Source organism: Molossus molossus, unplaced genomic scaffold (genome assembly GCF_014108415.1).
Source record: "Molossus molossus isolate mMolMol1 unplaced genomic scaffold, mMolMol1.p scaffold_m16_p_4, whole genome shotgun sequence".
Taxonomy (NCBI): Eukaryota; Metazoa; Chordata; class Mammalia; order Chiroptera; family Molossidae; genus Molossus; species Molossus molossus.
Window position 1 is genome coordinate 49499827 of NW_023425377.1, and position 22733 is coordinate 49522559.

The following is a 22733-nucleotide window of genomic DNA, read 5'->3' on the forward strand; positions in this document are numbered from 1 at the left end:
CAAGACTACTCTATCCAGCAAGACTATCATTCAAAATAGAAAGTCAAATAATGAGCTTCCCAGACGAAAAAAAAAAAAGGCTAATGAAATATATTAGCACCAAACCAGCACTGCAAGATATGTTAAAGAACTGCTGTAATTAGTAGAAGAAATAGGAAGAAAAATATAACACTAAACAAAAATGGCAATAAATAAGTACTTATCAATTGTCACCTTAAATGTCAATGGTTTTAATGCTCCAATAAAAAGACAGAGTAGCTGCCTGAATAAGAAAGCATGACTCACATATATGTTGTTTACAAGAGACCCACCTCACAACAAAAGACTCACATAGATTGAAAATGAAGAAATGGAAAAAAATCTTTCAAGCAAATGAAAAGAAAAAAAAAAAAAAAAGCTGGCGTAGCAATACTAATATGTGATAAAGTAGATTTCAAAATGAAGGCCATAACTAGAGACAAAGAAGGCCACTATATAATATTGAAAGGATCTATCCAACAGGAAGACATAACCCTGGTAAACATATATGCACCTAATATAGGAGCACCAACATATATTAAGAATATTATGGAAGACTTCAAAGGAGAAATCAACAGCAATACAATCATTGCAGGGACTTCAAGACCTCACTGACCTTACTAGATAGATCTTCTGAACAAAAAAATTAACAAGGAACCACAGGCTCTAAATGAAGTGCTTTCAAATGGATATAATAGATATCTACAGAGAATTATACCCCAAAACTGCAGAATTCACATTATTCTCAAGTGCACTTGGGACATTCTCAAAGATAGACCACAGGTTAGGGCACAACTAACTCTCTACAAGTTCAAGAAGATTGAAATTATATCAAGCATCTTCTCAGATCACAATGGGATGCCACTAAAAATCAATTGCACCAAGAACATGCAAAGACATTTGAAAACATAAAGGCTAAATAGCATGGTATTAAGGAATGAATGGGTTACCAAGTAGGTCAAGAAAGAAATTAAAAACTTCCTGGAAACAATGAAAATGAACACACAACAACACAAAATCTATGGGATGCAGCGAAAGCAGTTCTGAGAGGGAAGTTCATAGCACTACAGGCCTACCTCAAGAAACAAGAAAAATTTCTAATAGACTATCTAACCTCACAACTTAAAGAACTAGAAAGCAAATAAAAAGAAAACCCCAGAGAAAGTATAAGGAAGGAAATAATAAAGATCAGAGCAAAAATAAATGACATGGAGACCAAAAAAAAAAAAAAAACACAACAATTTAAAGGATCAATTAAACAAAGAGCTGGTTCTTTAAAAAGATAAATAAGATTGATGGATCCTTAGCTAGACTCACCAAGAAACAAAGGGAGAGAAGCCAAATACACAAAATCAGAAATGAAAGAGAAGAAATAATAACTGACACCACAAAAATACTGAGGATTGTTAACAAATATTATGAACAATAATACGGCAATAAGTTTGATTATGTAAGCAAAATGGATGAATTTCTAGAAACAGATAGTCTCCCAAAACTGGACTGGGAAGAGATAGAAAACTTGAACAAACCAATAACAACAAAAGAAATTGAAGATGTAATCAAGACTCTCCCAGCAAACAAAAGTCCAGAACAGAATAACTTCACAGAGGAATTTTACCAAACATTCAAAGAAGAACCAATATCCATTCTCCTCAAACTATTTCAAAAAATTCAAAGAGAAGGAAGACTTTTGAACTCATTTTATGAGGCCAGCATAATTCTATTACCAAAACCAGAAAGAGACACTACAAAGAAAGAAAACTACAGGCCAATATACCTGATGAACATAGATGCCGAACTCCTAAATAAAATAGTAGCAAATCGAATCACGCAATAAATCAAATAAACTATTCACCATGATAAAGTGGGATTTATTCCAGGGATGCAAAGCTGGTACAATATTTGCAAATCAATAAATGTGATACACCACATAAATAAAATGAAAAATAAAAACCACATGATAATATAAATAGATGACGAAAAAGCCTTCGACAAAATCCAGCATCCATTTCTGATGAAAATGCTCAGCAATGTAGGACTAGAGGGATCATATCTCGATATAATAAAGGTCATGTATGAAAGACCTACAGCCAACATCATACTCAATGGACAAAAACTAAACTCATATCCCTTAAGAACAAGAACAAGACAAGGATGCCCACTTTCACCATTCTTATGTAACATAGCACTAGAAGTCTTAGCCACAGCAATCAGACATGAAGAATACAAAAAAGGGATCCAAACTGGAAAGAAGGAAGTGAAACTGTCATTATTCACAGATGACATGATACTATATGTAGAAAACCCCAAAGACTCCATGAAAAATTTACTAGACTTAATAAATGAATTTGGCAAAGTAGCAGGATACAAAATTAACGTCAAGAAATTGATGGCATTCTTATACACCAATGATGAACTCACAGAAAGAGAAACTAAGTAAACAATCCATTTACCACTGTGGCAGAAATCTTAAGATACCTAGGAGTAAACTTAACCAAAGAAATGATCTATTCGCAGAAAACTACAGGTCATTGAAAAAAGAAATAGAGGAAGATATAAAAAAGTGGAAGCACATACCTTGTTCATGGATTGGCAGAATTAACATCATTAAAATGTCCATACTACCCAAAGCAATCTAGAGATTCAATGCAATCCCCATCAAAATACCGACATACTTCACAGAACTAGAACAAATACTTCAAAAGTTCATATGGAACCAAAAAAGACTTCGAATAGCCACAGCAATCTTGAAAAAGAAGAACAAAGTAGGAGGGATCACATTACCAGATTTCAGCTTATACTACAAAGGCACTGTAATCAAAACAGCCTGGTACTGGCACAAGAACAGGCATATAGACCAGTGGAACAGAATAGAAAATCCAGAAATGGAACCAAGGCAATATGCTCAATTAATATTTGACAAAGCGGGCAAGAGCATACAGTGGAGTAAAGACAGCCTCTTTAATAAATGGTGTTGGGAAAATTGGACAGCTACATGCAAAAAAATGAAACTAGACCATCAACTTACATGCTACACAAGAATACACTCAAAATGGATAAAAGATTTAAATGTGACTCATGAATCCATAAAAATCCTAGAAGAAACTGTAGGCAACAATATTTCAGAAATCATATGCAGCAGAATTTTCACTGATACATCACCTAAGGCAACTAAAACAAAGGAGAAAATGAACACATAGGACTACATCAAACTGAAAATCAACAAATCATCAACAAACCATCGACAAATCATCAAACAAGTGTTGGCAAGGGTGTGGAGAAAACGGGACTCTAGTATACTGCTAGTGGGAATGCAGACTGGTGCAGCCACTATGGAAAACACTATGGTGTTACCTCAAAAAATTTAAAATTGAACTGCCATTTGACCCAGTGATCCCACCTTTAGGAATATACCCTAAGAGGCCTGAAACACCAATCAGAAAGAATATACGTACCCCCATGTTTGTAGCAGCACTATTTATAACAGCTAATATCTGGAAACAGCCCAAATACCATCAGTAGATGAATGGATAAAAAAGTCATGGTACATATACACAATGGAGTAATATGCAGCTGTAAGAAAGAAAGATCTCTTGTCCTTTGAGCAGACATGGTGGGACCTGAAAAGTGTCATCCTAAGTGAAACAAGCCAAACAGAGAAAGACAAGTATCATATGATCTCACTTATTTGTGAAATACAATGAACATACCAGTGCGAGGAATGGAGTAGTCCCAGAGATGTGGAAGTGGGGTGGAGACTGAAAATCCCCAGAGTAGGGGGTGTTGGGGGAGAAATAAACTCGAGAACTTATATGCATGTGTGCCTTAACAATGGACATGAACAACAAAGCTGGGGAAATGGCATGGAGCGCTAGGGAGGGGTGAATTAGTGGGGGGAAAAGGAGAAACATCTGTAACAAAAAGAAATTAATTAAGTATAAAAAAAAATTGGAAAGGAGAAAGTGAAACTGTCATTATTTGCAGGTGACATGATATTGTACATAGAAAATCCCAGAGACTCCATCAAAAATCTACTAGACATAATAAATGTATTTGGCAAAGTAGCAGGATACAAAATTAATGTCAAGAAATCAACGGCATCTTATACACCAATGATAAACTTACAGAAAGGGAAACTTAAAGACAATCCCATTTACCATTGCAGCAAAAATATTAAGATACCTAGGAATAAACTTAACGAAATATGTAAAGGACCTATTTTCAGAAAACTACAGGACATTGAAAAAAAAAATAAAGGAAGATATAAAAACGTGGAAGCATATACCTTGTTCATGGACTGGAAGAATTAATATCATTAAAATGTCTATACTACCCAAAGCAATATATAGATTCAGTGGAATCCCCATCAAAATACCAATGATATATTTTACAGAACTAGAACACATACTTGAAAAGTTTATATGGAATAAAAAAAGAAATCTTGAAAAAGAAGGACAAAGTAGGTGGGATCACAATACCACATATCAGGTTATATTACAAAGCTAGTCTAATCAAAACAGCCTCGTACTGGCATAAGAACTGGCATATAGATCAATCGAACAGTATGGAGAACCCAGGAATTGACCTAAGACATTATGCTCAATTAATATTTCATAAAGGTGTCAAGAGCATATGAACAAGAGCAATGAACAAGGTGGCTGATGAATGAAATAGACCCAGAGATGTAGAAAGGAGTATGATTCAGACTGACAAACCTCAGGGTAGGGGGGTTAGGGGGATGGAGGTGATGAACCAAAAAACTTATATGCATGTATGCATAACCAATGGACATAGATAACAATGCAGGGGGGTGGGGTGCAAGAATGGGAAATAGGGTGTTTAGGGGGGAAAAGGAGAAACATCTATAACAAATATAAATTAATAAAAATTGAAAAAAAAATGTCTATACTACCCAAAGCAAACTATAGATTCAATTTAATCCCCATTAAAACGCCAAAGACATATTTCATAGAACTAGAACAAAAATTCCAAAAGTGTATATGGAACCAAAAATGACCCCAAACAGCCACAACAATCCTGAATAGGAAGAACAAAATAGGAGGGATCACAATATCAGATATTAGGTTATACTGCAAAGCCATTGTAATCAAAACAGCCTGGTAGTGTCACAAAAACAGGCATATAGATCAATGAAACAGAACAGAGAACCCAGAAATGAACCCAAGATATTATGCTCAATTAATATTTGACAAAGGTGGCAAGAGCATACAATGGAGTAAAGACAGCCTCTTTAAAAATGTTGGAAAAATTTGACCGCTACATTAAAAAAATGAAGCTAGACCACCAACTTACACCATACATAAGAATAAACTCAAAATGGATAAAAGACTTAAATGTGACTCATAAATTCTTAAAAATCCTAGAAGAAAATGTAGGCAACAAAATTTCAGACATCACACACAGCAGAATTTTCACCAATACAATGCCTAAGGTAAGAGAAACAAAAGAAAAAATTAATAAATGGGACTACATAAAATAAAAAGTTTCTGCACAACAAAAGAAACAAGCATCAAAATGGAAAGGGAACCCACTATATGGGACAGCAAAATTGCCAATGATGCATCAGATAAAGGATTAATTTCCAAAATATATTGAGTACTCATACAACTCAACAAGAGGAAGACAAAAAATCCAATTACAAAATAGGCAGCAAACCTAGACACCTCATCAAATAAGACATGCAAATCACAAAGATACATATGAAAAATGCGCATCATCACTAATCATTAGAGAGATGACAATGCATAATCATCTCACACCTGCCAGAGTGGCTACTATTAACTAATCAACAAATGACTAGTACTGCCAAGGACGTGGAGAAAAGGTTACCCTAGTACACTGTTGGTGAGAATGAAGACTGGTGCAGCCACTATGGAAAACAGTATGGAGTTTCCTCAAAAAACTAAAAATGAAACTGCCTTTGACCCAATGATCCCACTTCTAGCATTATATCCTAAAGAAGCATGAAAGACTATCAGAAAGAATATATGCACCCTTATGTTCATAGCAGCATTATTTATAACAGTTAAGTTCTGGAAACAGCCCAAGTGGCCATCAGTAGATGAGTGGCTAAAAAAGTGTGGTACATTTACACAATGGAATACTATGCAGCTGTAAAAAAAAAAAAAGAAAGCTCTCCTACCCTTTGAGACAGCATGAAGGACCTTGGAGACTATTATGCTAAGTGAAATAAGCCAGTCAATGAATGACAAGTATCATATGATCTCACTTACATGTGAAATATAATGAACAAAATAAATTGACAAACAAAATAGATCTGGAAACATGGAAGTAGGGAACAGACTGATGAACCTCAGAAAGAAGGGGAGGGAGATAAACTAAAGAACTTATATGCATAATCCGTGGACACAGAAAATAGTGCAGTGAAGGTGGGAGGGTAGCGAGAGTGGGAGAAGGGGGTCAGTGAGGGAAAAATTTGGTATATCTGTAATACTTTCAACATTAAAGATACATTTTTTCGTTTTTTTTTTTTTTTTTCCTCACCCGAGGACATTTTTCGATATTTTGTTCAGACAGAGTGAGAGGGAGAGAGAGAGAAACATCGACGTGAAAGCGACACATCGAGTGGTTGCCACCCACACGACCCAACCAGGGCCGGGGACAAACTGCAACCAAGGTACGTGCCCTTAGCGGGAACCGAACCCGGGTCTCTCCGGACCGCAGGCCAACGCTCTAACCGCTGAGCCAAACCGGCCAGGGCAAAGATACATTTTTTAAAAGATAAAAAGAATGTGATGAATTAGATTTTATCAAAAGTAATGACTTATTTCAATAAGAGGCACAATGGATAAAGCTAACAGCAGGTAATATATTAGGAAAGTGAATTAAATTCACAATATCAAATACCAATGAGGAATCTTTACATATGTGTGTGTGTGTGTGTGTGTGTGTGTGTGTATGTGTATCCTGTAGTCAACAAGAAAAAGATAGCAAACCTATGTGAGAAAATGGGCAAAGGGACATGAATAGGCAATGTTCAGAAGAGGAATCCTCAACAGCCAACTAGCATATAAGAGATGCCTTAGTGTTCAGAGAAGTGCAGACTGAAAGAATCGTGAGAATCACTCCTCCCCACTAACTGGCAAACTTAGAAAGCTAGCTCACATGGAATGTGGGCACGTGGAGCTTTCATGCACTGCCAATGGCAGGATGATGGTGCTGCCTCCAGGGATTCCTCTGTCCCACTTAGTGACATACTCCCATGGATCATCAATTTCCTTTATGGGTATACATCCCAGTGAAATCTCCAGATTTCTGGGGATTTCAGGACCAGAAGGTGACATGCTTGTGTTGTTGTTTGTGGTGGTGTGGAGTTAGAGACAGGCTGGCAGCCTACTTCAGGAGGGTGGCTGGCTAAAATAAAGGGGTTGGCAGCAAGAAGTAGAAACGGACCAAACACACATGTGGCAGCAGGATGGATATTAAACCACAGTGATGAGAAAAGCCAGTAATAGCATGAAACTGTAAAAGTACTTTACATAAACTAAAATGCATGTGCACAAAACCGAAATTCACATTTTGGAAGAATACATATAATATAAGATAGATTTTAGACTAGATGCTTGATGGGGGAATGGAGGGTGATACAGGGAGAAATGTTTACATATAGGGTAACATGCCCACCCCAGACCCACAAGTCAGAGTCTTTGAAGGTGGGCACCAGGAGCCTCGGGGATTCTTATTTGCAGTTAGGATTGGCACCAATGGTTTACAGTATGCTTACACCTCAGGACAATATAAAAATTATAAAAAAGACAAAGAACCCAATTAAAAAATGGGCAGAGGAGCTGAATAGACACCTCTCCAAACAGGACATACAAATGTCCAAGAAACATATGAAGAAATGCTCAACATCACTAATCATCAGAGAGATGCAAATTAAAACAACAATGAGGTATCGCTTCACACCTGTCAGAATGGCCGCCATCAACAAATCATCAAACAAGTGTTGACGAGGGTGTGGAGAAAAGGAAACTCTAGTACACTGCTGGTGGGAATGCAGACTGGTGCTGCCACTATGGAAAACACTATGGTGTTACCTCAAAACATTTAAAATTGAACTGCCATTTGACCCAGTGATTCCACTTCTAGGAATATACCCTAAGAAGCCCGAAACACAAATCAGAAAGAATATTATGTACCCCCATGTTTATAGCAGCACTATTTACAATAGCTAGGATCTGGAAACAGCCCAAGTGTCCATCAGTAGACGAGTGGATTAAAAAGCTGTGGTACATATACACAATGGAATACTATGCAGTTGTAAGAAAGAAAGATCTCTTATCCTTTGAGACAACATGGAGGGACCTAGAAAGTATTATGCTAAGAAAACAAGCCAAGCAGAAAAAGACAAATACCACATGATCTCACTTATTTGTGGAATATAATGAACATAACAGCCTGAGGAATAGGGTAGACCCAGAGACATGGAAGTAAGGTACAGACTGACAACTCTTAGAAGAGTGAGTGGTAGGGGGAAGGAAGAGATAAACCACAGAACTTATATGCATGTACATATAACCAATGGACATGGGCAACAAAGCTGGGGATGGGATGAGGGGGTGGGGAGGAGGGTGTCAATGGGGAAAAAAATGAGAAACATCTGTAACAAAAATAAATTAATAATAAAAATATTTCAAAAATTTGTAAAAGCAAAACTCGAATATAACCTCTACCAGTGATATAGATTAATTTATGTTGAGTGAGGCTGTGGAATAAACCAGGATGAAATGTGGTTGGTTAATCAGAAGAGTGACTGGGATGCTGACATATAAAGTGGGCAATGTGAGGAAAAGAGACTTCACTCACCAGCCTGGCCTTCAGTCCTTCTCCAGTCTGAAACAGTTAAGAAAAACAAAAACAGAATTAGAACACCAGGCTCCTTCAGCTTCCCTTCTCACATGTCAAATTTGCACCCACTCCAGCCCCCCACCCTTTCTCCTTTCACCCACAAAGCCAGCAGGGTTCTAGCCTGGTCATCATACCTGGTTGGGAGATGAGAAGAACTTACATGGATAACCAGATGCTAAAAGGTGGACAAGAAGAGACAGTTCTAAGAGGGGCCACTTACCAAGCTCCGACTGCAGCTTCCCTATAAGCAAAATACACAGAGAAAACATCAGCCTTGGGCTGACTGGAACCATCTTCCAAAGACAATTAGACCACTAGGAAGATGTTCCTTAGTCTTGAACCACCGCTCACCTCAATCCCACCTGAATCTCTGCATCTTCCATTGGCAGGATTCCAATACTCATCCTATTCTTTGCTCTAGGGCAGAAATCCCAAAAGGGGCAGTAATGGGGATGAGGGTGGAGGGAGTAGGACTTGTTACTGAGGAGCTCCCAGGGCTCAGGTCTGGTTTGAAGAGGCTACTTTCATCTGCCCTGAAATCTCCAGCTTTCCTGAGCCTCAGAGTCACTTACAGGGTGTATTATTTAAAGGACTGGGAGAACATCACACTGAATTATTTCCCCTGGCTGGATGCAGAGACTGATAATTGGCCACTAGAAATGCATTTCTTTGATCTGTCCACCCCATCTTTTAAAAGTAAACGCTCCTGGGAAAGGCAGGACTATACACTAATTTAGACTATACTATATTTATGCTATACTCACTTTAATGCAAATTCAAGGTGCCACCCTTCCCAACGTCATTTGCATTAAAAATATAAGGATATCTTAGGAAGATGAACCAGTGGGAGTAAACGATTAATGGTGGAATTATAAGTGGCAGAGAAGGGGCTGGCAGGGTCTGTCCAGAGGGTCTGACACCAGACTTACTTGGCAGCTTCGCTAGAGCCCCTTTGAGAGTGAAGAGGTGGGAGGCGCAGAGGAGTGGATTAAGAACTAGATCTTTGCCATCTATCGCTGTCCAAAGGAAGCCTAAAATCACTGAAACCCTCCTTCCGCTGCGCACACCACGTTACCCCATTAATCAGCAGCCATCGCTGGAGGCGCAGCACCCAGAACATACCCAGCTCAGCTGTGAGTTTCCCTGGAGAAGAAACGAAGAAAGAAATCTCTATCAAAGAACGCTGATGCCTCGCTTTCCTAAAGTGCACAGACTGGGTCCCTGTGCGTTCTGGGGACCAGGCTGGCTGGACGCGCAGGAGGAGCGGGCACCAAGGCGAGGGAGCCAGAAGTGCAAACCTCTTCCGCATGTCTCTCTACCCTGCTCCCAAGCTACCCGGTCTGACCTCCTCCCCTGTTTGCCCCAGGGCCCTCTTCTGCTAGGCAAAGGTAGGAGCGGAGAGCGCGCCTCTTCCCGGCTCACCTTTGTCCTTTTCCGCCTGCTCCTTCAGCTTTTCTGAAAGGAAAAAGGAAGGGAGCGGACATGGGTGCGCGGTTCCCGGTCTGTCCCACTGCTTCTCCCTGCCCCGCCCCCAGCAGAGCTGGCGCCGGAGGGCGGCCCCGCCTGCCGGTACCTTGAGACAGGCGTTGCTTGTGAAAGAAGTACAGTGTCAGCGTCGTGAGGAGGGCCAGGAGGAGCGGCAGGCCACCCAGCAAAGTCGCGAGGAAAGCTGTCTTCCACGGGGATGGTCCGGGTAAAAATACGTCTGGAAAACACCCACAGGGAGTTGTCTTGATTTAGGCGCCACCAAATACCCAGTTACGGATGCTTCAGAATGCCCTGTGCTGTATGGAAAACCTTACTAGTGACATGGTGCAGAGAATAGCCATCTGTAAAATGGGCGTGACAGCGCTGCCCTCGCTCTAGTGAATGTGGAGATCAGAAGAACTGCGGCGGGCTTGAACTAGCTTCGCCAAAAGGGAAAGCGCTGCAAACTGAGGGATGGAGAGAAGAGGAACTGAGGGACTCCACCTTCGAAAGGCTGTGACCAGTTTCCTGACCTCCCGCTGCTTCTTCCCAGTCCTGCCCTGCATCTGAATCCAAGGTGTTTTGTTGATATGCAAAACCCAGTGAATCATTGCTCTCCACCTGAAATGTTGAATTCACAACCCATCTCTGATTCTTGCAAACAGGTGGCTTCTACTTCTCATCACACCTTTGGAAGTCTTGATAGCAAAGCCTCCAGGGGCTGATTGACAGTCCCCTCTTTCCTCCCCAGGTTCCCCAGGGAGGTCTCTGCAAACAGTAAACAGATAGGTACAAAATGGAGAATAACCCTTTAGAAACTCTTATGGCAATTTAATAGAGTAATTTTGTGTCTGTTGAAGATAATTATAAAAAATTGTTGCTTTTAGGACTGACCAGTCCCACACACACGTGTGGCGAATAAAAATCAGGAGGGATACCTTGGCTGTTAAGGTCATCCCTGAGGAGCAAGGGGTCCTCCTCCCACATCCGGTGCCCAGCTTTGGGTTCCAGTGCCAGGGAGAGAGGTCCCCATAACTTCTGGCTGTAAAAACCAGCGGGATTTGAGACAGGGAGGCTGAGGCTGCTGGAGCCCCAGGCACTTCCTCTTTTTTTTCTTTTCTTTTTTTTAAATTAATTAATTTATGTTACAGATGTTTCTCCTTGTTCCCCCACTGATTCCCCCCTCTCCATCCCTCCCCAAGCTGCCCCCACCTTTGTTGTCCATGTCCATTGTTCGTACATACAAGCATATAAGTTCTGTGGTTTATCTCTCACCCCACCCCCTCTTCAGGGGATTGTCAGTCTGTACCCCACTTCCACATCTCTGGGACTACCCTGTCCCTCAGACTGTTATGTTCATTATATTCCACAAATAAGTGAGATCATGTGATATTTGTCTTTCTCTGCTTGGCTTGTTTTGCTTAGGATAAAACTTTCCAGGTCCCTCCATGTCATCTCAAAGGATAAGAGATCTTTCTTTCTTACAGCTGCATAGTACTCCATTGTGTATATGTACCATGGCTTTTTAATCCACTCATCTACTGATGGACACTTGGGCTGTTTCCAGATCTTAGCTGTTGTAAATAGTGCGGCTACAAACATGGGGGTACATATATTCTTTCTGATTGGTGTTTCAGGCTTCTTAGGGTATATTCCTAGAAGTGGGATCACTGGGTCAAATGGCAGTTCAATTTTAAATTTTTTGAGGTAACACCATAGTGTTTTCCATAGTGGCAGCACCAGTCTGCATTCCCACCAGCAGTGTACTAGAGTCCCCTTTTCTCCACACCCTCGCCAACACTTGTTGTTTGATGATTTGTTGATGGTGGCCATTCTGACAGGTGTGCATGGCCCTCACACAGGACTTACTCCAACCCATTCTTGCTGAGCTCCAGCTCCAAGGGAGGCAACTTGAAAGGCACCAGACAGATGCGTGGAAGAACTGAGTTGTTTGGCATCAGGGTGAGAGCTGCAGAGGCAGCTTTCTCCCAGAGACTTACTGGCTGAGGCCTTTGTTTCTTCGGTGAGCCCTTCCCCCACAGGATGGCAAACTGGCTCACACTATTTGCCCTTTCCTGGTGATTCCCTGAGGCCCTGCCCCACCCAACTTGTGGGCCCACCCAACCTGTTTCCAGTGGCTATACCACCATAGGATTGACCTGCTTTGGTTTCTGCTTCAAATTATCCTAAATTCTCTCAAACAAGCAGCATCTGGCCACAGGAAGCCACTCGTTAAGTGGCCCCAGGCCTGGCACTAGAAGCAGGCAGCCTTGGTTCACAGCTTGGCTTTGCCTAGGCACTTCCATACCTAGCACAAGAAGCAGCCACCAGCAGGTCACTTTGTAGCTTATGCCTGGTGGCCCAAGGTTAGAACATAGGCAGTGACTGACCTTGCCTCAGAACCAGCACACACAATGTACAGCTTCAGACCATCAAAGCACCACCACCCAACCACCTCCACAAGTGACACACTCAGGGAATGGACTCAGTGGGTACCAGAACCCTACTGAAGTAAGTCTTGCTCTGTATGGTGGGCTCCTGCACAGCTGATCATCCAAGGTAGTCAGAGGTCGGTGGTTAGTGGGCACAGCCAGTCCTTGCAGCTGATCAGCCTGAGTAAATCCCTCCCATTGATGTGCCAACAGCAATCAAGGTTCAATTACAACAGAAGGGTATAAAGTCCACACAAGGGATCTACTTCGAGGGCCCAGCTGGGTGACCAGGGATGCTATGCCACTGGACCCCACAGGACACCTACTACAACAGGCCATCCTAGAATGCCTAGGAAACATAGCAATTCTACCTAATACATAGAAACAAATACAGGAAGGCAGCCAAAATGAGGAGACAAAAAAACATGACCCAAATGAAAGAACAGAACAAAACTCCAGGAAAATAACTAAATAAAATGGAGATAAGCAATCTAACAGATGCAGAGTTCAAAACACTGTTAAGAAGAATGTTCAATGAACTTAGTGAGAATTTTCAGGAACTTCAAGAGACTACCAAGGAACTTAGTGAGGACCTCAAGAGCATAATAAAGGATGAGTCAGAAATGAAGGATACACTAACTGAAATAAAAAATAATTTATAGGGAATCAATAGTAGAGTAGGTGAAGCCAAGAAGCAAACCATCAATTTGGAATATAAGTAAGCAAAAAGCACTCAATCAGAACAGCAAAAAGAATAAAGAATCCCCCCAAATGAGGATAGTATAAGGAGCCCATGGGACAACTTCAAGCATACCAACATTCACATCATGGGAGTGCCAGAAGGAGAAGAGAGAGGGCAAAAAACTGAAAACCTATTTGAAAAAATAATAACAAAAAGCTCTCCTAACTTGGTGAAGGAAACAGACATGCAAGTACAGGACATACAAGTACAGACAGTCCCAAACAAGATGAACCCAAAGAGGTCCATACCAAGACACATCATCATTAAAATGCAAATGCTTAAAGACAAAGAGACAATCTAAAAAGCAGCAAGAGAAAAGCAGTTAGTTACCTACAATGGAGTTCCCATAATGCTGTTAGCCCATTTATTAAAAGAAACTTTCCAGGCCAGAATGGAGTGGCAAGAAATATTTAAAGTGATGAAAAGCAAGGACCTACAACCAAGATTACTCTATCTTGCAAAGCTATCATTTAGAATCGATGGACATATGAAGAGTTTCCCAGACAAGAAAAAGTTAAAGGAGTTCATCACCACCAAACCAGTATCATATGAAATGTTGTTGGGTCTTCTTGAAGAAGAAGGTAAAAAAAAATATGAAAAATAAAATGGCAATAGATACATATCTATCAACAAATGAATCTACAAACAAAATGAGCAAACAGAACAGAGACAGATTCATAGACACAGAAAACTTTTTGTTGGTTCCTAGATGGGAGAGGGGTTGAGTGAAAAAGATGAAGGGATTAAGAAGTAATCCCTAACAATTGGTTGTTCATTAGCCTTCTTAAGGGAAGGGGGGAGGTGGGGCTGAAAGAGAGAAACCAAAGAACTCATATGCATATATGCATAACCAATAGACTCAGACACTAGGAGAATGATAGGAGTGGGGAGGAGGAGGTAAGGGGAGAAATAAGGAGGGACATCTGTAATACACTCAACAATAAAAAAAGTTTTTTAAAAATTGTTGCTTTTAACTGAGTGGTCTTTTAAAATACTTTTTCTTTTTATTGTGATTACATATACATAACATAAAATGTACTATCTTTACTTCTTTGGTTAAGTTTATTCTATGCAACATTGAAAAAAAGAAATAGAGAAAGATATAAAAATGTGGAAGCATATACCTTGTTCATGGATTGGAAGAATTAACATCATTAAAATGTCCATACTACCCAAAGCTCTCTATAGATTCAATGAAATCCATCAAAATACCAATGACATATTTCACAGAACTAGAACAAATACTCCAAAAGTTTATATAAAACCAAAAAAGACCCCAAATAGCTGTAGCAATCTTTTAAAAGAAGAACAAAGAAGGAGGGATCACAATACTGGATATCAGGTTATACTACAAAACCACTGTAATCAAAACGGCCTGGTACTGGCATAAGAACAGGCATATAGATCAGTGAAACAGAATAGAGAACCCAGAAGTGGACCCAAGACATTATGCTCAATTAATATTTGAATAAGGTGGCAAAGCATACTACAAAGTAAAAACAGCCTCTTTAATAAATGGTGTTGGGAAAATTGGACTGCTACATCCAAAAAAATGAAGCTATACCACCAACTTACACCATACACAAGAATAAACTCAAAATGAATAAAAAACTTAAATGTGACACATGAATACATAAAAATCCTAGAAGAAAATGTAGGCAACAACATTTCAGACATTATATGCAGCAGATTTTTCACTGATACAATGCCTAAGGCAAGAGAAACAAAGGAAAAAAGAACACATGGTACTACGTCAAACTAAAAAGCTTCTGCACAGCAAAAGAAACAACCATCAAAATGGAAAGGGAACCCACTATATGGGAGAGCACAACTGGCAATGAGACATCAGATAAGGGGTTAATCTCCAAAATATATAGAGTGCTCATACAACTCAACAAAAGGAAGACAAACAATCCGATTCAAAAATGGGCAGAGGATCTAAACAGACACATCTCCAAACAGGACATACAAATGGTCAAGAGATATGAAAAATGTTCAATGTCACTAACCATCAGATAGATGGAAATTAAAATGACTATCAAGTATCATCTCACACCTGTAAGAATGGCTGCCATTAACAAATCAGCACACAAGTGCTGACAAGGGTGTGGAGAAAAGGGGACTCTAGGACACTGCTGGTGGGAATGCAGACTGGTGCAGCCACTATGGAAAACACTATGGTGTTTCCTCAAAAAATTAAAAATTGATCCGCTATTTGACCCAGTGATCCCACTTCTAAGAATATATCCTGAGAAGCCTGAAACTCCAATCAAAAAGACTATATATACCCCTATGTTCATAGCAGCCCTATTTACAATTGCTAAGATCTAGAAAAGCTTAAATGGCCATCAGTAGATAACTAGGTAAAAAAGCTGTGGTACATATATACAATGGAATACTAAACAGCTGTAAGAAAGAAATCTCTCTTATCCTTTGAGAAAATATGGAGGGACCTGGAGAATATTATGCTAAGTGAAATAAGCCAATCAGAGAAAGAAAAATACTACATGATCTCACTTATTTGTGGAATATAATGAACAAAATAAGCTGATGAACAAAATAGACCCAGAGACATAGAAGTAGGGCACAGACTGACAAACTTCAGAACAGGGGGATGGGAGAGGGAAGGGAAGAGATAAACCAAAGAACTTATATGCATGTATGCATAACCAATGAACATAGACAAGAATGCTGGGAAGTGGAATTGGGAGGAGATTGTCAATGGGGGGAAAAGAAAAAACATCTGCAACAAAAATAAATTAATTTTAAAAATGTGCTATCTTAACCATTTTTAAGCTTACAGTTCAGTGGTATTAAGTGGTTCACATTGTTGTGCAACCACCAGAACTTTTTTCATCTTCCCAAACTAAAATCTGTCCCCATTAAAAACTAACTCCTATTCCTATGAATTGACTATTCTAGGTACCTTATAAAAGTGGAATCCTACAATATTTGTCCACTAGTGTCTGACATTTCACTTAGTACAATGTGTTCTTTTGTTTTTAATTCTCTAACACTGCATTTTTATTTTCTGGTACAAAATTATTGGGCCACACAGATTGTTCCTTCAAGGCTATGTTAGCTAGAAGAGCTGAGAGAAGAGCTGAGAGCAAAGACTCGGGGTCTGATGCCACCCTGACCAACTACTCTTGATCTTATCCCTGTTCCCTCTTTTCCCACCTCCTTCTGCTCCTCCAATAGCTACACATTCCCATCTCAGGACCTTTGCATTTGCTATTCCCTCTACTTGAATGCCCCCCTAACAGATATCCATGTGGCTTATACCCTCTATGAACACAAATCTAAAAAGAAAAAAAAGGAATTCCCCTGGTATAAAAAAGGAAAGAGACTTCCCCTTTCCCAGACCATTTCCTTTGGCAAACTTGTAAACCTTTTCTCTATTTTTTTTTAAGATGTATACAAATCCTTTTGAATGCTAAATATGCCTCTTGCCAGCTTTACAACCCAAGAATGTTTCTCTTCAGGAGCTCAGAGCCATCCATGAGGAAGCACCTCTACCTCTGTGTCCTGGGAGTTTAACTAAGGCACCTAGCTCCAAGATGTAACGACATTCTTATCATAAAGATATAAAATGTTTTATCTTTCCTTTGGATAAAGACAATTAGCTAACATAGCCTTGGCTGGGTAACTCAGTTGGTATCATCCCAATATGCCAAGGTTGTGGGTTCAACGCCTGGTCAGGGCACAAACAAGAATCAACCAATGAATACCATAGCATTGTGACCTTATACATGGATTTTGGGATGATGGACATGGAGGATGTGATGATTAGGAAGATAAAGGTGAGCCAGCACCCACTGACCTGCTATTTGGACCACAAACTCTTTCTTTTGGAACAGAAGGGGGTTCTGGATGGAGCAGGACACGTTGCTGTGGGCCCCTCCTTGGACGACCACAGATGTTTCCAGACTGAACAGGCCCTGGGCATCCTGGATGATGGCTTCAAACTCTGGAGGCAGGCATCGTCCCCGATGGTCTCTCCACTGAGCCTGGGGCTTGGGGTACCAGCCACTGGAGATGCACCTGAGCTGAATGCCCCCTTTTTTGAAGCCTTCAAGGGAGATGTGAGGGTCTGACCCCATTGCTAGGAGAGGCAGGAGGAGTGGGAAAAAATTAGGTTCCTTCTCAGAAGTTGTGGGTGAAGCTTATCATTTGCAGTCACCATAAGGCATCACTACCTGTAAATGCTCTTCACACAATTCTGGGCTCATAAGCCTCCCCCTATGGATTGTAAATGACAGTCTGAATCAGTGGTGGCATGTAGGCAGAGTACTACCCCTGAAGAACATTTGGAAATATGGAGGGGGGCCATTTTACTCAAAAGGGCTGCTGACATTTAGTCATATTATGCAAGGGACAGTCCCTGAGAATGAAAAATAATTCCTTCCCAAATTTCAACAGATTGTCTTCTCTCTCTCCTGAATCCCACCAGAGATCAAGTACCTGTGATATATGTACTCTTTTATGGTCCTATCCTTTATGTTTTAAATATGCAAAACATTAATATGGTTTAAATGCCAATACTTATAGAAAATGTATGTCAGGAAAGCCCCAGACCTTTCTCCATCCTTTTTGTCCTATTGAACTCTCTCCCCTAGGTAATTAATTTCATTAGTTTCTAGTTTATTCTCCCTGTGTTTCTTTTGTGCAGTGTTTCTTCTTTCTTACACAAAAGTTTACATATTATAGAATGTTTTAGGCATCTTGCTTTTATTTTGTCCTAACAACAACCTAGAAATCACTGCATACCAGTTCATAGAGCTACTCCTCATGTTTTTAGCTGTGTAGTATAGGATTACTTCATATGTGATGGGCTATGCTCAGCATTTATGCTTGCTCATTTAGGTTCTTTTCACTAATTTGCAATTGCAAATAATGCTACAAAGATTAAAATTATACATATGCCTTTTCATATTAGCTGTAGAAGGTGTATCTTCAGGCTAAACTCCTAGAGGTGAGATTGGGGTTCAAAAGGTAGGCACACAGATAATCCTGTTACTGCATTGCCAAATTTCCAGGCACTGGAGCTTTGTAACTTGGAACTTTGTCAACATGGTGCAAAGCAGAGGGCCTTCTTTCCCACAGCTCCAAGAGTGTGTGGTTGAGTTTTTAAAATTATGCCAGTCTCATGTCGGTGAGACTTTAATTTGCCTTTCTCTCATTATTAATGAAAGTGGCCATTTTCCCATATATTTAAGGGCTAGTTGTGTATCTTTTCTCATGAACAATTTTTGTTGTTGTTGTTCATTTTCTAATTTTTTAAAAAAATAGAGCCATTCATTCCCCTGTTCTTGGTGCTTCCTTATCTACTTTTCAGCAAGCAGCTCTGTCCAAATGGACACTTTCCTACATATCCCCTGCTGGAGCCTTGATAGTTCACCCACCTGTTACCTCCAGCTCCCAGACAGCTTCCCCAGAGAAGTCCTTGGAGAGGAAGCGGCACCCATAACGTCCCTGGTCTGCGGGGACCACGCGATGGAGTTGCAGGATCACAGTGCCATTCGCGATCTCGTCCTTGATGAATTTGGTCCTGTTCTGGAACTGCGCCATCTGCCGCTCGTGGACCTCCTGCCGCTCCTGGTACAGGTACACCACGTCAGAGACCTGGCTCCGGAACCATCGAATCTCCATGTGCTCTGCGTCTTGGTATGGGAACAAGTGGCACAGGAACTCCACCTCTTCCCCGACGTTTGCCAGGATGGATTCCCCAGGGCCAATCACCTTGACCTCCTCTATGATGAGAAGCCAGAACAAAAACAGCTCTCCTCAAATGTGAGGTTTTATCAAGCCCCTTTGCAGCTCAGAAATCTACAGTAAACCATTCTAATGAGGAAGGTGAGACACTTTACAGGACAGCCTGTCAGGTTTCTTAAACAAGTAATTTTCATGAAAAAAGTGAATTGGAAATTTCTGCATAATGGGAATAGATGTTTTATTTTCTTTCTTTCTTTCTTCTTTTTTTGCTTTGTCTGATTTTCTATTTTTTATAATATACATGTATACAGCTTCTGTAACAACAAAGGGTATTAAAATAATCTATGAGCCTCCTTGTTTGTTTTTTATTTTTTATCTAAATGTCAAATTCTGCCTTGAAGACTTTTGGGGGTACAGTATTGATAGTGCATGACAAGGTGGGGTCTGTAAACCTCTCCCCTTATTCAGGGCTTTAGAGATAGAAACTGTGGAGATCAGGAGATTCTCAGTGTGTTGAGGGATCAGTTTTGGGCAAGGACTCCCCAACAGCTGAGGGCCTCTCTTCTTCTCACCCTCTTGCTGTAGCCAACTAATTTTCAGATCAGGAAATGAGCTTGACAAAGTGGTTATTGAGGGCAATGCCAGCCCAAGAATCAAAAGTGGAGGAGTAGGTGTCACTAATAAAATTGCAGAAGACAACCTGGTCCTCAGTATAGCCCTGGACTTCCTTGAGGTGGCCCTCTGATGCCTGCTTCACTACCTTCTTGATGTCCTTGTATTTGGCAGCTTTCTCCAGGCAGCAGGTCAGATCCACAACTGACACATAGTGGGTGGGGACATGAATGGGCCATGCCAGTGAGCTTCCCACTGAACTCAGAGATGACCTTGCCCACAGCCTTGGCAGTGCCAGTAGAAGTGGGGATGATGTTCTGGGCAGCAGTTTGGCCATCATGCCACACTCCCAAGAGGGGCCATCCATGGTCTTCTGGATTGTGGTCAGGAGTCCCTCCATGATGCCAAAGTTGATGACCTTGGCTGGGGGAGTGGTGTGGAGTTGTTGGTGGTACATGAGGCATTACTGACAATCTTGAGGGAGTTATACTTGTCATGGTTCACATCCATCACAAACATGAAGGCATCTGCAGAAGGGGCAGAGATGATGACCTTCTTGGCTCCACCCTTCAAATGAGCCTCAGCCTTCCTCAAGGTAGAGAAGACACCAGTGGACTCCACAACATATTCTGCACTAGCATCACCCCATTTGATGTTGGTGGGATCTTGCTCCTAGAAGATGGAGATTGACTTTCCATTGATGACAAGCTTCCTATTCTCAGCCTTGACTGTGACTTTGAACTTGCCATGATTAGAATCATACTGAAACATGTAGACCATGTAGTTGGGGTCAATGAAGGGGTCATTGATGGTGACAATATCTACTGTGCCAGAGTTAAAAGCAGCCCTGGTGACCAGGCGCCCAATCTGGCCAAATTTTTTCACTCTGACCTTCACCATCATGTCTCGGAGTTGCAGCTGGCACTGTGCAGGAAGACAAGGCTGTGTGATGAACAGGAGGAGCAAAGAGTTCTGCCTTGGAGATTTCTATTCACCAGGACCTTTCATTTGATCATTCTCTTTCATGGTGTCACCATCTGCTCCCTCTAGTTTCTGCAATTTCCATGAGTTGCTATTCTTGCTGCAGTCTTTTGTACAGACATTTCCTGCCACCCACCCTGCCTCATTCTTCTCTCTGCCTTCTGTGCACCTGCTTTCCTTCCTTTGAAGATAAACTAAAACCTAGGTTTATCTGAAGCTTAACTAAAACCTTACCCCCAAACTCTCCCTTCATAGATCCCTCCCACCTTTCATTTTGCTGGTGGAGCAAAATGGTGGTGTCTTATTTGTTAACTGCATTTGAGACTCCCTTGTTGTCACTGGGTGAAATCTCTACACCCTTCTAATTAGCTTCCTTCCCCAGCTTTTCTCCCCCACACCTGATATCTGGCCCTTTCTCTGGGTGCACCCTACCTTAGTTTACTCTCCATCTGCCATTTTTCTGGGTAATATGTATTCTACAAGGCTCTGCCCAAATAATTCCTCCTGTCTAGAGCTCTTTTTGATTTGGGGGGGGGGGCAAATGACTCTATTAGCTGGACTCCTAAATCTTTGGGTACATTTCTTTTGCACACTGATCACACACAGCTGGGCAGATAGATTTAAAAATATTTTCCAACTGGTTCAGCCCAAGCACAGACCAGTAAGAGTTTCTTGGCACTCTCTTGTTCCGCCCTCACCATGCTTGCAAGCTCTGCGGTCATGGGGAGTGTGTAGGAATATGCTGGGTGGCTGGAGAGATGGTGGAAGAGCTCTGTGGGGCTGGATGGAGCTTGGGGTCAGTGGCTCTTTAACCAATGGGGTAGAAGTCTACTTAAATACTAGCACCTCACATGGCTACAAAATCTCAGCCTTGGGAGTACCTAAGGAGTAGGCAGAAGTTGATATGCTCACTTCCTGGCTGGCTGGGCGGCAGATCAAGTACCCTACCTGAGTTTGACTCCCCAGGCTGGAAGAAGAGGAGAAAGTGGATGAGGAAGAAGAGACTGCTGGGCTGAGATACTCGCTGAAAGTCCATGGAGAATGGGAAATCTACAATCTCCTCAGCAGTGGGGCCACCTGCAGGGGGACAAAGAAATGCTGGGGTGACACAGGAGAGATGGAAACCAGCCCATCAGGCCAGAGTTCTATCAGTGCCTCAATTATCTTTTATCTCATTCTTTTTTTTTTTTTTTTTTTAATCCTCATCCGAGGACATTTTTCCATTTTTTTGCACAGACAGAGTGGGAGGGAGAGAGAGGAAGAGAGAGAGAGAGAGAGAGAAACATCGACGTGAAGGGACACATCGAGTGGCTGCCACCCGCAACGACCAACCAGGGCCGGGGACAAACTGCAGCCGAGGTACGCGCCCTTAGCGGGAACCGAACCTGGGTCTCTCAGGACCGCAGGTCGACGCTCTAACCGCTGAGCCAAACTGGTCAGGGCTCTTTTATCTCATTCTTAACAATGCCAGTGCCTGGCTTCTTTTAAACAATAGCCAGATGTGAGAGCTGCTTCTAATTTTACCAGGCAGCACTGCTAATGGCATCACTGGCCTTGCTCAGACTCACAAAGTCGCATGGGGTCAGGGCCAAAGAGTTCCAGAGGAAGCAGCTTCTGAGGTTCACATTGTTTTAGAGCCAGAAATAGAGACACACAATGTACTGGAGCTCAGCTAGGATATACTGACTTTCCACAAAGGAAAGTCTATAAAAACTCTCACATGTATTTTCACTCTCCCTGAACAACCTTGTTACCAGCCTAGAACATCCAGTCCCACAAAACAAATGAACAAACACAGAGTTCTAATCTTTCAGAAATGACATATATGCCTGGCGCCTGCTAGCCAACTTCAAAACACATCTGGGATACCTCCC

General features: G+C 41.3%; 1 protein-coding gene and 1 pseudogene across 1 annotated transcript in view; both read right to left on the reverse strand.

Annotated features, from left to right (window-relative positions):
• BTNL9 (butyrophilin like 9) overlaps window positions 1–22733 on the reverse strand; it is a 41421-nt gene that overhangs the window by 15277 nt on the left and 3411 nt on the right. The window contains exons 2-9 of the mRNA XM_036240082.1: window positions 21808–21936; window positions 18957–19304; window positions 17375–17656; window positions 10484–10615; window positions 10333–10365; window positions 10033–10053; window positions 9131–9151; window positions 8869–8895 (exon numbers count right to left, since the gene is read on the reverse strand). Coding sequence (XP_036095975.1) covers window positions 8869–8895; window positions 9131–9151; window positions 10033–10053; window positions 10333–10365; window positions 10484–10615; window positions 17375–17656; window positions 18957–19304; window positions 21808–21895 — 952 coding nt within the window. The 5' untranslated portion in view covers window positions 21896–21936. The remainder of the gene's footprint in view (window positions 1–8868; window positions 8896–9130; window positions 9152–10032; window positions 10054–10332; window positions 10366–10483; window positions 10616–17374; window positions 17657–18956; window positions 19305–21807; window positions 21937–22733) is intronic.
• On the reverse strand, window positions 19868–20778 carry LOC118615284 (annotated as a pseudogene).